The sequence below is a fragment of the Dromaius novaehollandiae genome, chromosome W, assembly GCF_036370855.1.
Source record: "Dromaius novaehollandiae isolate bDroNov1 chromosome W, bDroNov1.hap1, whole genome shotgun sequence".
In the NCBI taxonomy this organism is placed as follows: domain Eukaryota; kingdom Metazoa; phylum Chordata; class Aves; order Casuariiformes; family Dromaiidae; genus Dromaius; species Dromaius novaehollandiae.
Genome location: NC_088130.1, coordinates 68,919,041 through 68,932,564, shown reverse-complemented (window position 1 = coordinate 68,932,564; position 13,524 = coordinate 68,919,041). Strand labels below are relative to the sequence as shown.

Genomic DNA, 13,524 nt, shown 5'->3' with positions numbered 1-13,524 from the left:
GCTCTCTGAGGATGATTTATCCTAGTTGGGTGTTAACTGTGCAATGCACTTTCCCTTTATATTGGCATTTCTGACCACACCTAAACACACAGATACAAATACATAAAAATGAATACACCAGATAAAGACTTAAGGGCAGCTACTCAGTCCAGAAAATGTTTTTTTCACTCCCTCAAAAACAATGTGCAAAGGAAATTACAGAGTTGTCACAGGAAATACTTATAATCCCATCTGGCCTCTGGGGACAGCCACAGTCATAAATCAACACATATAAAGGTAGGGCATATATATGTCAGTGACCTTATAGGTACTGGTGACCAGGGACTGCAGTACAAAACAGCTCCTTCAAGTCATGCGACTGGCAGGTTCTGGCCAGAAAAGCTGACTGGGGGAAGGGAGGAAGGCCAAAGAAAAAAAAAAATAGAGCAAGCAAGCTATTACTCAAGTTAGGGGACTCCTGTTTATCAGAAAACACAGTGGTTCCTGCCTTTGTTCTTTCCCTTGTTGCTGGTGTAGGGAATATGTCTGGGAAAAGAACTGTATTCTGATATCTGATTCTTATTGCTCTTCACTGGAGTTTCAGTCCATCGTGGCCATGCAGTCTCTGAGAACACGCTCAGAGTTGTTCTGAGCAAGGCCACTGACAGGCTGGACAAGGACTAGAGCGAGCAGCTAACAACCACACAAGGTGCAGAAGGAGCACCACAGCTGCAGTGAAGGATACACTGAGAGAGAACCTGCAGCTCAATATATTTTCAAGCAGAAAATAGCCCTCAGGTTTTCTCATTTACCCCAGCAGAAATGCAGACTACTGTCACCAATCTGCTTGGGGCCATACTGCCAAAAGCAAATGCAGCAAATAACCAAGTTGTGGAAACACAGAAGTGAACATAACCTCACTTACCAATGATAGCCGAAGGCCGAAGTACATTCACTGCCTCTACAAATGTCTTTGGCATCTGCTCTGGAGCCTGGTGCGTAAATGGTTCTTGATTGGAATCCACCGCCTGTTCTCGGCCCTGCACATGAAAGTTGATGCTGTTTGTGAGAAGGCCACGGAAAGCACTGGCCATGTGTAATGTGGTATTTCCAGGCCTGATGCACCCTTACCTGAACCAGTAAACCATACTGGTCAAACATCCATATTTTGTTGTGGGCTTCCTCAGCAGAAACACCGCTTTCCATCATAGCCATAACAATGAGGTTTGCAATTCCCAGGGCAGCCTGACAGATTAAAGGACTTCTGTTTTTAATGAGCCATGAAATGGGTCTGTCATCACAAATACCACCCCATTCTAGATTCCCACAAAAATTACTAGTTAGGTCAGCTCTGAAACACAAGCAAGGTTTGCCTAGATGGGGGCAGACTCCTGGCATCAACAGCATCATGTCTTTAAGAAAGAAGAGAGGCAGCTCTTCTGGGTACTGTGCCCCACGCTGGGCCTTTACCAGTTCAGCAGCTACAACAAAGTGACCTAGCTGGACACTAAGAACGAGTTATTGCTGCAGCCCTCCTGCCAAGAAACCATGGCCTACTGTTTTGTGCCCAACTCCTTTCTGTACCTCCCTCTGCTCTTGCTGCCTGTGGAAGAGGCCATGTGGCCAGAGAAGGCAACAGGGCAGAAAGCGGATGCTGGCAATGCTTCCCTTTCTTTCCCCCTTTCTCACTGAATCATAATTTCATGGTAAAATCTCCTCCCACTACACACAAGTCTCTGCTGCTTTGAGAAGCCCATGTGACAACTTGATGTCTTTAGCTGGCAATAAATTTCAAAGGATGTAAGTGTCCAGATTTTATGGAACCAGAAAATATAACACAAAACAATCTTTTGTTCTCCTAGAGACCTTGGGAGAACTCACCTCTCCTGCTCCAAGGAACAGCACTTTCTGCTCTGCAAGTGGTTTACCAATGGCTCTCTGTGCTGCCAACAGTCCTGCTAAGGCCACTGAAGCTGTTCCTACAAAAGCAATACAAACCTGAAAAGAGCTGAACAGACCTACATGGCAGATTATTCTTTTAGGCAATGTTTTTGCATATACGTTAATGGACATAAACAAAGCTCATACCTTGAATATCATCATTGAAAGTACAGTATTTCTCTCTGTATTTTCTTAAAAAACGAAAAGCATTGTGATTTCCAAAGTCTTCAAACTGGATAAGTGTGTTCTGGCCATACCTACAGAACATGGTAAATACTCTTATCACTAGACACGTGAACAAATTCTTTTAAAACAAATCCTGCACCTAATCAATTATCTCTGGACAGAAGATCTCATTGCTTTTCATTGCTTGAAACAGTTCCATCTCTGTTTTGTGCGTATTTAACAGATAACTACAAACAGCACGTTCCAAGTCACAGAGAAAATCACTACAGAGCCAGATATACAGCCCATGTCTCCTGTCTTCTAGACCTATCTTTATTCCTTAAACGACTTTCAAGGACAGTGTGTCACAGCTCTTTCCACCAGCAGTTTTGGCCATATTCTTGTGCAGAAAATTCAGTGTCATACCTGTCTGTAATGGCTTCCATAAATTCATCAATTAGGTCATCATAGGCCTGCGAGCGATCCCTTTTTTGGTACAGGCCCATATAAAACGGATCTTTTAAGAGTGTCTGAAAAAAATAAATCAAAGACAGCAGCAGGATGAGTCACTTCCTCAATATACACTTCCCAGTGTTCACAGTAACACATTTTGCACCGTTCTCAAAGATACTGCATTTATACAGTCACCTTAACTGCCTCCAGTCTATATCAACATTCTGTAATATCAGCTGGCACTTGAGGTTGGTGATGGCTGTTTTCACAATGGAACAAATCAATACTGTGAACAATAAACTGCTTTAATAAATCTGATTCACATTTTCAGCCTCTTAAAGTCGGGTCAACTTGACTGTCTATTTTACAGCATTCCAGCATTCAATTTACTTCCAAATACACCATTTCACTGTCACATTAACTAGAGTTTTTCAGTCACTGATATATAACTATAAAGCAAACTGCCTTTAAATAAAATATTTGGCTTCATCTTAAAACAAGGTGCTCAAATAAGAAAATCTCCTCTTATAGTACTACATACTTTTAACAATTAAAGGGATACTTTATGGCAGGCAAAGTTTAGTCAAACTCACTGTATTATCAGTTCCAACGTCGATACACACAGGCAAGCATTTATCTGGATGTATGCCTGCACACGCCGTATACAGACACAGTTTTCCTACTGGAATTCCCATTCCATAAACACCGAGGTCTCCAAGACCCAATATTCTTTCTCCATCAGTGACAACAACAGCCTGCAAACAAAAACAAATGAAGTTACATATGATTGCTAGAATTTATAAAGTTTAGAGCAATATTAACTGTGCCTTTTCCAGGCACAGATTCAGGTATGTTTATACAGTTAAACCAAATAAGAATACATTACAAAGACTTTTTTTTTTATCTGAAATGATAATGCTTTACTCCTTGCTCATTTTAGCTGAGCAGAAAGTAGACAAGATAATGTTAGGATCTGCTAAGCTCCTTTTTGTTTGCTGAAAGCTACTGCCCAAATCCCCTAAAGGAAAGTGGGAAGAATCCAGGCCACTGTGTGGAAGAGGAGCTTGTAACTGCGGTTTATGATTTCCACTCCTAAATCCGGAGAGCAAGAAGTCTAGATGAGTACCATCCACCTCTTCTGCCTTTGTGGTTTTGGGTCAAATATCTTTAATGGCAAAACCTGGGTCTCCCAGCCATCACTTCTGTGTTCGTGTCTGAGGACAAGAACACCTCTCCCATCGCTATGTAATGTAATAAATAAGACGCAGAGGTGCTCCCTCTAGCACCTCCCAGGATGGAATGACAAAGTGAAACAAAAGATTGGCAAACTTAGTTCTGACCATCACTGTTTACTCAAGCTGTAACCCTCATTTATAACAAAACACAGCCCTTCAAGATGTGCCTTGTTTTCATTAACTATATTTGTCGTCACTGTCAAACAACTGCCAAGGATGCCTTATTTGGCATCAATATTTCTGTAAAATATCAACCAATTTTAAGAAGCTCAACTCAGATTAAATAGCAACTAGAAAAAAAGAATTATATACTGGTAGTACCTTAACGTCATTCTCTGGCCAGTTGTTCACAATTGTCCTTATATGACCTCTGTCTGAGATAGAAATAAATAATCCTCTGAAAGAAAAAAAAGAAACACAACAGAAATATTTTATAGGTGGTAACTAGAAATTTCACCTTGCTTTGTAAAAACAAAATTTTGAACAGTAAAATTTTCATGAAATGAGTGTTGAAATCAATTACATAAAACAATGAAAAGACAACTAATTTCTAATAAGCTTAAGTCTATCTGGCTACTGTAACACTCTAAAACAAAAACAGAAGCAGAGGAAAATATTGCTTACGATGCTACCTGGATTTTACAGTACCACAGAGAACCAGCTTAAATACTCCACTAGGGCAAAACATCTCTGGTGTTCACTTCAGCAAGGCGGGATGGGACCTACAGTCCCATGAAAGGGCACAAGAGGGGAACGTCACCCTCAGCGTGGTTTTACCTTCGTGCATCTCTCTTCGAGACATTACAGAAGGAGAGAAGAGGGAAAAGCAAGGGAAGACAGGGACTAACCAAACTGCCTGCTCTGGAAACAGAAGAACAGCGCTTCCCAAACTGCAGGAAACGGGGAGGGGAGGAAAAGAGGCAGCAAGGAGCAGAGGTGAAGCACAGAATCGACTATAGCTGTTCTACTTGCAGCAAGTCATTTGTAGCTGGGAGGAAAGAGGGCATGAAAGGCCTAGCGGAGGGTTTAACAGATAAAATAACTTGGACAGTGCTGGTTCTGGAAAGAAAGGGAACACATCCCGAGTTCTTGTACACATTGCAATTTGTGGCCTAAACTTCTAGCGGGGGACAGTTTTCAAACTGGCCTGTAATACGCATGGAGGAGAGGAAGCCCTCCTTAGCTGAGCGTCAGACTAGTGACTTCCAGAGATCCTTTCAACCCATATTTTTCTCTGAACACTCTGCTCCTAACAGATCTTGAGCTTCACAGACGTAATTTTGAGAGCTGGAGAAAGTCACAGCAATCTCCTAGGAATGCAAGAGCTGCACAGCCTCCTGGGGAGAGCTGGAAATAGGGCTGAAACCCAGCACTTCTGTTCTTTTTTCCAAAATAAACTGGGTCTTCAGTTATTTAATGAATCAGCCTAACTTTAATGTAGCTGAATTCAAATGAAAATGAAATAAAGCATTTCCAAACCTCAGGGAAGTATATAGAGAAAAGGATAATAAAAGTAGTAGCAATATATATATATCCTTCTTACTTTGGTCTCCTGAAGATGTGTCCATACTGGCAGCAGGCAAGGCCTACTGTTGGGGTATATACAATTGGCATTAACCGCTCAATATCATCTTGCAATACCCTATAGAATAATTTTTCATTTCTCTCTTGGATTCCCATTATGTAGATATACCTGTAATAAAGCAAAAGCAAAAAAAAAAACACTTATGTTTCACATTTATGCTTATGTAAAACAGTGTAAAAATGGCAAAGCAAAAAAACAAACTTGCTTCATATAATATCTTCATGAAATTCCTTTCTCCACTCAAGCTGGGCTTTGAGAACTAAACAAAAGTTGGAAAGGAAAGAGCAGCAGTACTAAAAAGCTGTAATAAAAATAACTGACACCATGCATGCTAACAAATTAAGGCACAAGCATGCATTATGATATAAGATAAGCCATGGATTTATTACAGGATGCAGCTGGGAGTCTCATTACTGTTAAAAAAATATCAGTGAAAGAATTTTTCAGACAGAAAAGGAGGTCTTGACAGTAAAGTCTTCTTAATCCTAGCATTAACACAGCTGCAAAACTAATCAACTCCTAACAAATGTCAACTCTGAAGGACAGAACTCAGTGCGTATGCTAAACCTTCATTTTTGCCAATTTATATACCAGGCTATCACGTACCAATTCTCATCCAGTTTAGCTGACTGAACAGCATATAGATCATTAATTAGGGATTATCTTAAGTCACAGCTACTGGATGCTTTGCCAGTATAGATGATTGGACTGTTTCAGATCAGCAGATGAAATGACATGGATTTAAAAGTTACCTTTCAGTTGTCCTGAGAACAGAGTTTTGATGTGGTCCAGTATGCTTCAAATCGTTCTAATGCTACTCCTGCCTTTATGACACTGCGTATCGTCGTGTACAAATATACATACCATTTATATGAAAATGGTAACAAAATACTAAAAACATGCCATTCTAACAAAACAAAACATTTTTTTTCATCTGACCAAAAAAAGAGACTGATCTCAAAGAATTACTCATTAAGAGCCTCAAAATACTAAGGCCATAATTTCCTTCTAGTAATAACTACAATATAGAATAAACACTGTCTTTCACACCTAATTAGCAAGTTCCTAACTTACCTAAATTCACTTATATTTTTCTGGTGTTCTCTAAAGCTAAAAACCAGTTCTGTGCTCTGACAACCTGCCAGCCAAATCTTATATATTACAGAAGCATAACAGCAAGGTCTTCAGCAAGCTGCTGCCCCATAAGCCTGCAGCTCTGTTATTGGCAAATTTGTGTACATTCTTTTTTGTTACCTCATGACTAAGCAACATTACAAAATTGCTCTCCAATCTCTTTTAGTTACATAAGGGATTGATGAACAAAGTTTGTGCAAAATTGAAAATCATCTCCAACAACTGGAAAACCTAGTGGAGGCCAAGAAGGCGTGTCTGCTTATCCCAATGAAATACTTTTTACACCAATTCCCATCTACCAGCATGACAACACAAGGCTGGAGGAGTGCTTACTTTTCCAGGGGGTCACTCATTTTTGCCAAGTTCTTATGGAAGCGTAAGGCTTGAATGTCCTGTGTCTCTATTTTAGGAGGTAGAAGCCCTTGCAACCCAAGCATCTGTCGTTCGTGTAATGTGAAGGCCATGCCCTGAAAACAAAAGAGAGGTGAAAAACATTTAGAGGTTTTTTTCTAGGAGTTTTATTTATAATGTATTTGCCATTTCTGACTATCCACTTCCAGGATACCCATGCACACTGCTCAAAGTATGCCAAATGTTATTGGACCAACGTCTCGTGGGAGGAAAAAAAAAAATCTTGTCTTATTTTATATGCTAGAGAACCGAGCAAAGAAGCAATTATTACACTGTTCAGCAAACAGCAGCACCGAACCCAGACCTCAGTTCTATCTTTCATTCACCAGCTCACGCAAATCCACACTGAAATAATTTGCTTTCTGGTGTTTTCCTCCAGCTGCAGCAGCCCTGCATCCTTGTCTTGCTGCAAGTGCCGCAGTTAGAGGAGTTGGGATATACCTGCCCCTGTTGGGGCTCTCCTCATCCTCCCTGGGTGTCCCTTCTGACCACAGCTTTGATGTAGCTCTGAGTCCTCACACCTTCCCCTAGATCTCACTGTCCTCTGTGAAACTGGAGAACTAAGAGATTCCATCGCAGATATGCTGAGGTTTAAAAGTAAAAATAACAGGTGGTTCTTGAAATGTTTCATAGGAACATAAGGCTGATCAGGAACATGCAGGTCACCTGGTCTTTTCACTGGCTGCAATCACAGCCAGCAACATTTAACCATGAGAGCTTTCTCTGAATTGCTCCATTTGCTGCATTTTGTCCATACTTCTGATAATCTAGCTAGAACCTAAAAAGTTACTGAATTGCCCTAATGCTTCTACCAAAATCACATCTCAACCCAAATCCTTCCTTTTTAATTAGGGCTAGCGCTAATCTCTTAATCTCTTCAATTTCCTACTACCAAAAGGTCTTTTCTGTAACAAATTAAGTTGCAGAAGAGTTAAATCACAAAAATATCCCACCATTTCCACTCTGTTGCAAGGTTTGTTGCAAGACAGAGTTTTACTTTAAAAGTTGAAGATCACTGTTGAAACAAAAAATAATTTTAAACCTTCTAATACTTTGGTTTAAAAATTAATTGCAGCAGACATTAGGTCCTAACATGACTCTAATCCTTAAGACATTTTGAGTTATTTAAAAATTATATTCAAGCAGGCATTAACTACTGGCACTTAACATACTTAATGGCCTGCTGTGAGCTACCTGTTAGTCAGTGGAGATAGAGAGGTACGGTCACAGGGCAACTAAGTCCCAGGCAAAACTTTGCCAAACTTAGCTGATATGACACCAGACCTCAAGGCCAGAGCTGCTTGCAGTGCTAACCTCATTTCTGGCAGCAGCTGACCCCACTTTAAGTTTGCTTCTGCCAAAACAAAAACAATAAATTTCCTTCACTTGAGTTTATTCAACTGTGTCAGTTCGGTGAATGGTTAATCAGTATTTGAGAAAGGAGGAGCTGAACGTGCAGGAAAGCCTTCCCTGTGCCACAGTACCAACGCACGAGCAAAAGCAGAACCTGTAAGGGAGACGGCTGCTCCTTCAAATGTTTTGAAAGGGAAGGAAACAAGAAACATCAGTTCTACTAATGAACAGCGATTCCTCTGTTTGCTAAAGCAGCTAGATTAAAAAACAAAAGCACGCTTTCTCAAATTTACCCACGCCTAAGGCAGATTAGCTGCCAAGTTAAAAGAAAAAAAAAAATTTTTAAATATGTTGTTTTATGTCTTGTAACTACCCTACAAATTCCATCTGCAATCAGACAAATAACAAGAAAAAAATTTAATGAAACATTTGCCCACTTTAGAATAACAAAAAATAAAATTAGCTATTGGAATATATGTATTTTCACCTCTGAAGATCACTGATTAGACTTTCATAGGTATTTGTATAAAGCATGGATATTCTTAACGAAAAACCCGGTGGTTTATAGAGGCTATACCTCATTGTAATTTAGCATACTTGAATTGTTTATACCCAACACAGATCAACTACACCTTAGGAAAATCCGTAATTAAAAACAATTGATTTTGATTTATACCATTTATCTCTTTGCTTATTTAAATCACATTTACTATCAGTTATTCTGACTACACTGTTTTAAGCAGTCCACCTGCTTTTTTGTATTAATTGTACACTATATTCTAAAGTAATAAAATACTTGAAGATTCAGAAAGCAAGCTAGTTACTTCAAGGAGGAAAAAAAGATTTAAAAAAAAGCTTAGAAAAGCTTCAAGTATTTAACCTCAAAATAGATTGATCCTCTACCTTTCTGACTAAGATTTCACTTTCAATGTAACAGACTTGACATTTAATAATAAACTCAATTTATCCTTTTTCCACCATCTGTGAGTCATTTGCAAGTCAGCTCTTTTCTTTCCTCGTGTAATTGTTATGCTCACATATTCTTCCGATACTTTCTGTAGGGGAATTTCAGATTATGGCTTATTCCTGATGTTTTTACCCTGGCTGCCTGTCATTTGCTGGGTGTCACAGTCACTGCAGCCACGTGACGCCTTTCCTGATAAATGATTTGAGGAATCAAACGTTGCAAACGAGAACAGAACCAGTCAACGGCAGAGCGTGAGAAACAAGCCAAGAGGAACAAACACCAAATGCCATCTTTTCCCCTCAGCCCAGATACATTTCTTCAGCAAGGTCATGAGTATTCAGATGAATACAAATAAATTAGAGATAGGAACACAGCTGAATCAAAACATATTTCATTATCGTATCAGTGATACAATACTTTATTTCCAAATTACACTATTTATTTCCAGCCCAGAAAAAATACTACTACTAAGTTCAGATATTATAAAGAATCTACTTCAGTTTCACTTCTGCATCTTTCACAATTTGGGTTAGAAGGTCCTCGAGGAATGTAAACACACCTGTGAAAGTGGTGTGAAACTGAAGCGTGCAAAAGCACCTATCAGCTGTCTTCAGAAGTTTGTTACCATTATCAGTTTATGCCTTTTTAAAAGGACCATTTCTCAATGCATATCGTATTTGGGATATGAAGCTAAGCACAGCTGGAAAACATCTGTAATATTCTGAACATTACTTTAGGCACTACGAAAAATAGAAACGACGCCAAAAGATTTATGGTGTTCAGAAGAAAAACAAAAAAGGTTAGTCTCTTATCAGGAGATATATAAACACTTGTCAATAAAGTCATTAATGTCTACCTGGTGAACTAAAGGCCAGAATCCCTTTAGTGGAACTTTACTTACCACACTAACGTTTTACTCTAAACCAGCTGAAATATCTCACTAGCAAAACGACATCCTCCCTTTCAGAAACTATTCAAAAAATCCCTTAAAATAAAATCTGTTTAATTTCTATTATTGGCACAGACACTGTGTCATGACTTTCTCTTCGTTTCCCTGTACAGTAAATCCAGCAACAATAAACCATCTGCATCCTTAATACTACTACCAAATGAGCCTTCAGGTTTGTATTAAGCAGAACAGCTACCCATGTTTATTCAATTTATTCACATTTTTCAGTCTACAGGCAACCTGGATTTTCAGTGTATCTGGACTTACAAGGACTTTAAACACAATGAATTCTTTAAGTGGTACAAAGTACTGCCAGCTGTTTGAGTATGACAATTAAGTCTTACCACATTAAAAGATGCATTTTAATTTCTGCCCAGGCCTAACTCAGAGAAATCCGAATGCCATCAGCCTCCATATGGAGTGAAGATTAAATTTCTAACTAAAACATAACAAGTTTAGTCCAGAACAGCACTATAAAAGCCCCAGAGCCCTTTTGAGGCTTGCTGTATTCCCATTCATTAGCTTGGTCCATGACCATCAACTGCTTCTTGGTTCGCATTTGGGACCTAGGGCTTGCTCCCTGTGTAGCACCTGGCAGGACACAGATCTTCCTCAAACTTGGTCTGCCCAAGAGCTACAGGATCACAAACTTCTTAGCCTCTTCCTCTCATCTGAGCCTCTCCAGTGCTGTTTGACAGAACCAGCAATCAGCTCCCAGGGAATCTGGGGGCACTCAGCAATTTGCAACAGTAGGACTGAGGTTCTCAAAGGCACTTAAGATCCCACCACCTACTCCAGTGCCCAATTCCCATCGGTTTCAGCTGCAATTAAGCACCTAAATACTGTAATGATTTGGACTTAGGTCACGGGAATCACTTTGTGGTTTCATTCGACCCACAGGGTGGGTCTTTCTCAGCGTGTCTTGCACTTTCACTTAGATTAGTTTCCTTAATCCTCTTTACAGCTTAGAAAAAACAGGTGTCCTTATCAGACAGTACAGACAAGGCATGGACTGTACCTAGGAAAAAAACCAGCAGACTTCAAAGACTACGAATGAAATAATTAATGCACATAGACAAATTTATCACACTAAAAATCAACATAATGCTGCAGAAAGAAGAAGCAAGAAAATGAAGTGTTGACAGGTTTTTTTTTAATTATTTTTTTTTAGTCAGGACAAGCTCCCATTTAATCACTACATACTGTGCGCCTTTAATGCACCAGCTATTTGGCAGAGGGACCTTACTTTGGCCCTAACAACTGGACTCTACTGCACAAAGCTAATGATGCTATAAATACCAGCATATAAAAATTCTAGTTGCCCACTTCACATGAAGTTGAATAGGAGACCAGAATCTTGCTGTGACTTTCACAGCACCATTGAGTAAGTAATACTGAGAGGTTTCTGAGCAGAAAAATATCAAGTGAGAAAAAAAATAATAATAGGACTTGAGGGAAAACTGTATAGGAGGGGATATTTTTACCTGGTATCATAAATGGTCTGAAGCATTTTGAAAACCAGCACAAAGCCCCTGACAAAGATGTAAATGCAGAATATATCCAAATGCAGCTAGTGCTTGGAAAATGAGAGTTAGCCTACTTCACAGGGAAGATTTAATGAAATGGTTCTCATGTAACTTTTGATCATTGTCATAACATATTCAGCAGTGTATCCTAGCCTTTGAAGTAGTATCATAAACTACATTTTCAAAATAAAGTAGATTTTACTTGGGATTGTGGGCTTTTTCTTCTCTTAAGTGTGTGTCCTTTTGCTAAATCTCAAAGTTCGCTATTGCACAACATGTCTCCAGTGCAAATTAATAAGGTTCACTCATATGAATCAAAGGTGTATTTGCTATCTGAAACACAGATTCAAAGTTTATCTGGGTTTATATATACACCATATAATATGCAGACCTTCTTTGATTTCTTTCCTCTTTCATTTTTCAAACTGAACTTAGCATCTTTCATCTTCCACAAACATTTCGTACTGGCAGGGGGACTAAAGTACAACCTAAAGTGCAAGCTTTTTAAATTTTCCCCTTAAACTCTTTGCTGAAGCTACAAGGGCAGGGCTAGTAATACAGCTAGCTGCAGTCTAGATATCAACTGCAATAAAATTATATACTTAGAGCTCCCCTGCACCATAGCCGCCTGTGTTCCTTCAAGAGGTTTTGAGTCTTGCTGTCCTCATCTCTCCACAAGTGGGGCCCGGCAGAGTCTCCTCGCAAGACAGTTTGCGGGACCAAGCTGACATGGCACAGGGATCTACTCCCTGCTGAGCTGTAAAATGACCCAGTGCTTAGGCTGTTAGGCCTTTAAAGGGTTTAGCTTCTGCAGGCAAAGACACCTGCCTGCATACAGATGTGGTACAAGAACTGCAACCAGGTGTAAGTCACTACGGCTGCTGACCAGGTTTGACTAACCAGCATTTATGAATGATCTGGGTTCAGCTGGAGCTTTTTCTCCTCAACAGAAGCCTTTACAAACCAGCAAGCAGGTCATTCATCCCCTCTGGGGTTTGCTTCCAAGCACAAAAGGTCAAGGGAAAGCTGTACTTTGCAAATCGTGAGCATAATGGATTGCAGTGGATCACCTACCACTTCATCTCAACCCTACAGCACTAGTGAGCACCTCAGAGACATTTCATCAAACTGTTATTTGTAACTGAACAGATGCTATTGCTTTTATTCTCCTTTAATAGCATTAACCCTACAAATCTCAAAACCAAGACAACTGCCTTCATTCCCTCACCTGCAACCCCAACAACTCAAGAGTTGCAAGCATAATAGCTGATTGAAGTTAAATGAGGTGCAACACTGCTTACCAACTTTGGCACTTGTAGCACCTTTTCAGGCAGATGATGAAAGCTAGTTACAGATTAAACAGATCCATCTTCTTTCTACACATGAATCCTCTTAAAAGCAGGCAGATCTTCAAGGAAGCTGATAATAGCTTTAGAAACTGCAGATGTGTGGCCATGTAACCTCCACCCAACAACCTCTCCATCCCCAAACCAGTTGGGCAGGACACAAGACTTGTGGTGGGGCTCTTTTGGGCTGTGTGTATGCGTGTGCAAGTTTCTAGTAGTTTCTGTCAACATTTCCTGCCTTCTAGGATGTTTCTTTGTGACCGACCAGGAACTGCCAGTAATATTTCAAGATATTTCAGCAAGATAAATATCACCACTTTCAGTATGTCTACACATTCTATTTATCTTGGTTTCCTAAGAAAACCAGGAAGGCACATGGGCATTGCTTATTCTGCACCTTACCTACTCAACCAAGCAGCTACGGTCTAAAAATTTCCAAACAAAAGAAACCAGATGTGTCTGGATCAGCGTGGTAGGATG

At 39.8% G+C, this 13,524-nt stretch overlaps 1 protein-coding gene across 3 annotated transcripts in view; it reads right to left on the bottom strand.

The window, feature by feature from the left end:
* LOC112994458 (NAD-dependent malic enzyme, mitochondrial) overlaps window positions 1–13,524 on the bottom strand; it is a 35,525-nt gene that overhangs the window by 11,374 nt on the left and 10,627 nt on the right. For all 3 annotated transcript variants that reach the window (XM_064500480.1, XM_064500482.1, XM_064500481.1), the window contains 9 exons: window positions 6,826–6,959; window positions 5,317–5,466; window positions 4,095–4,170; window positions 3,132–3,293; window positions 2,512–2,615; window positions 2,068–2,177; window positions 1,861–1,958; window positions 1,111–1,224; window positions 905–1,019 (listed from right to left, as the gene is read on the bottom strand). In XM_064500480.1, coding sequence (XP_064356550.1) covers window positions 905–1,019; window positions 1,111–1,224; window positions 1,861–1,958; window positions 2,068–2,177; window positions 2,512–2,615; window positions 3,132–3,293; window positions 4,095–4,170; window positions 5,317–5,466; window positions 6,826–6,959 — 1,063 coding nt within the window. The remainder of the gene's footprint in view (window positions 1–904; window positions 1,020–1,110; window positions 1,225–1,860; window positions 1,959–2,067; window positions 2,178–2,511; window positions 2,616–3,131; window positions 3,294–4,094; window positions 4,171–5,316; window positions 5,467–6,825; window positions 6,960–13,524) is intronic.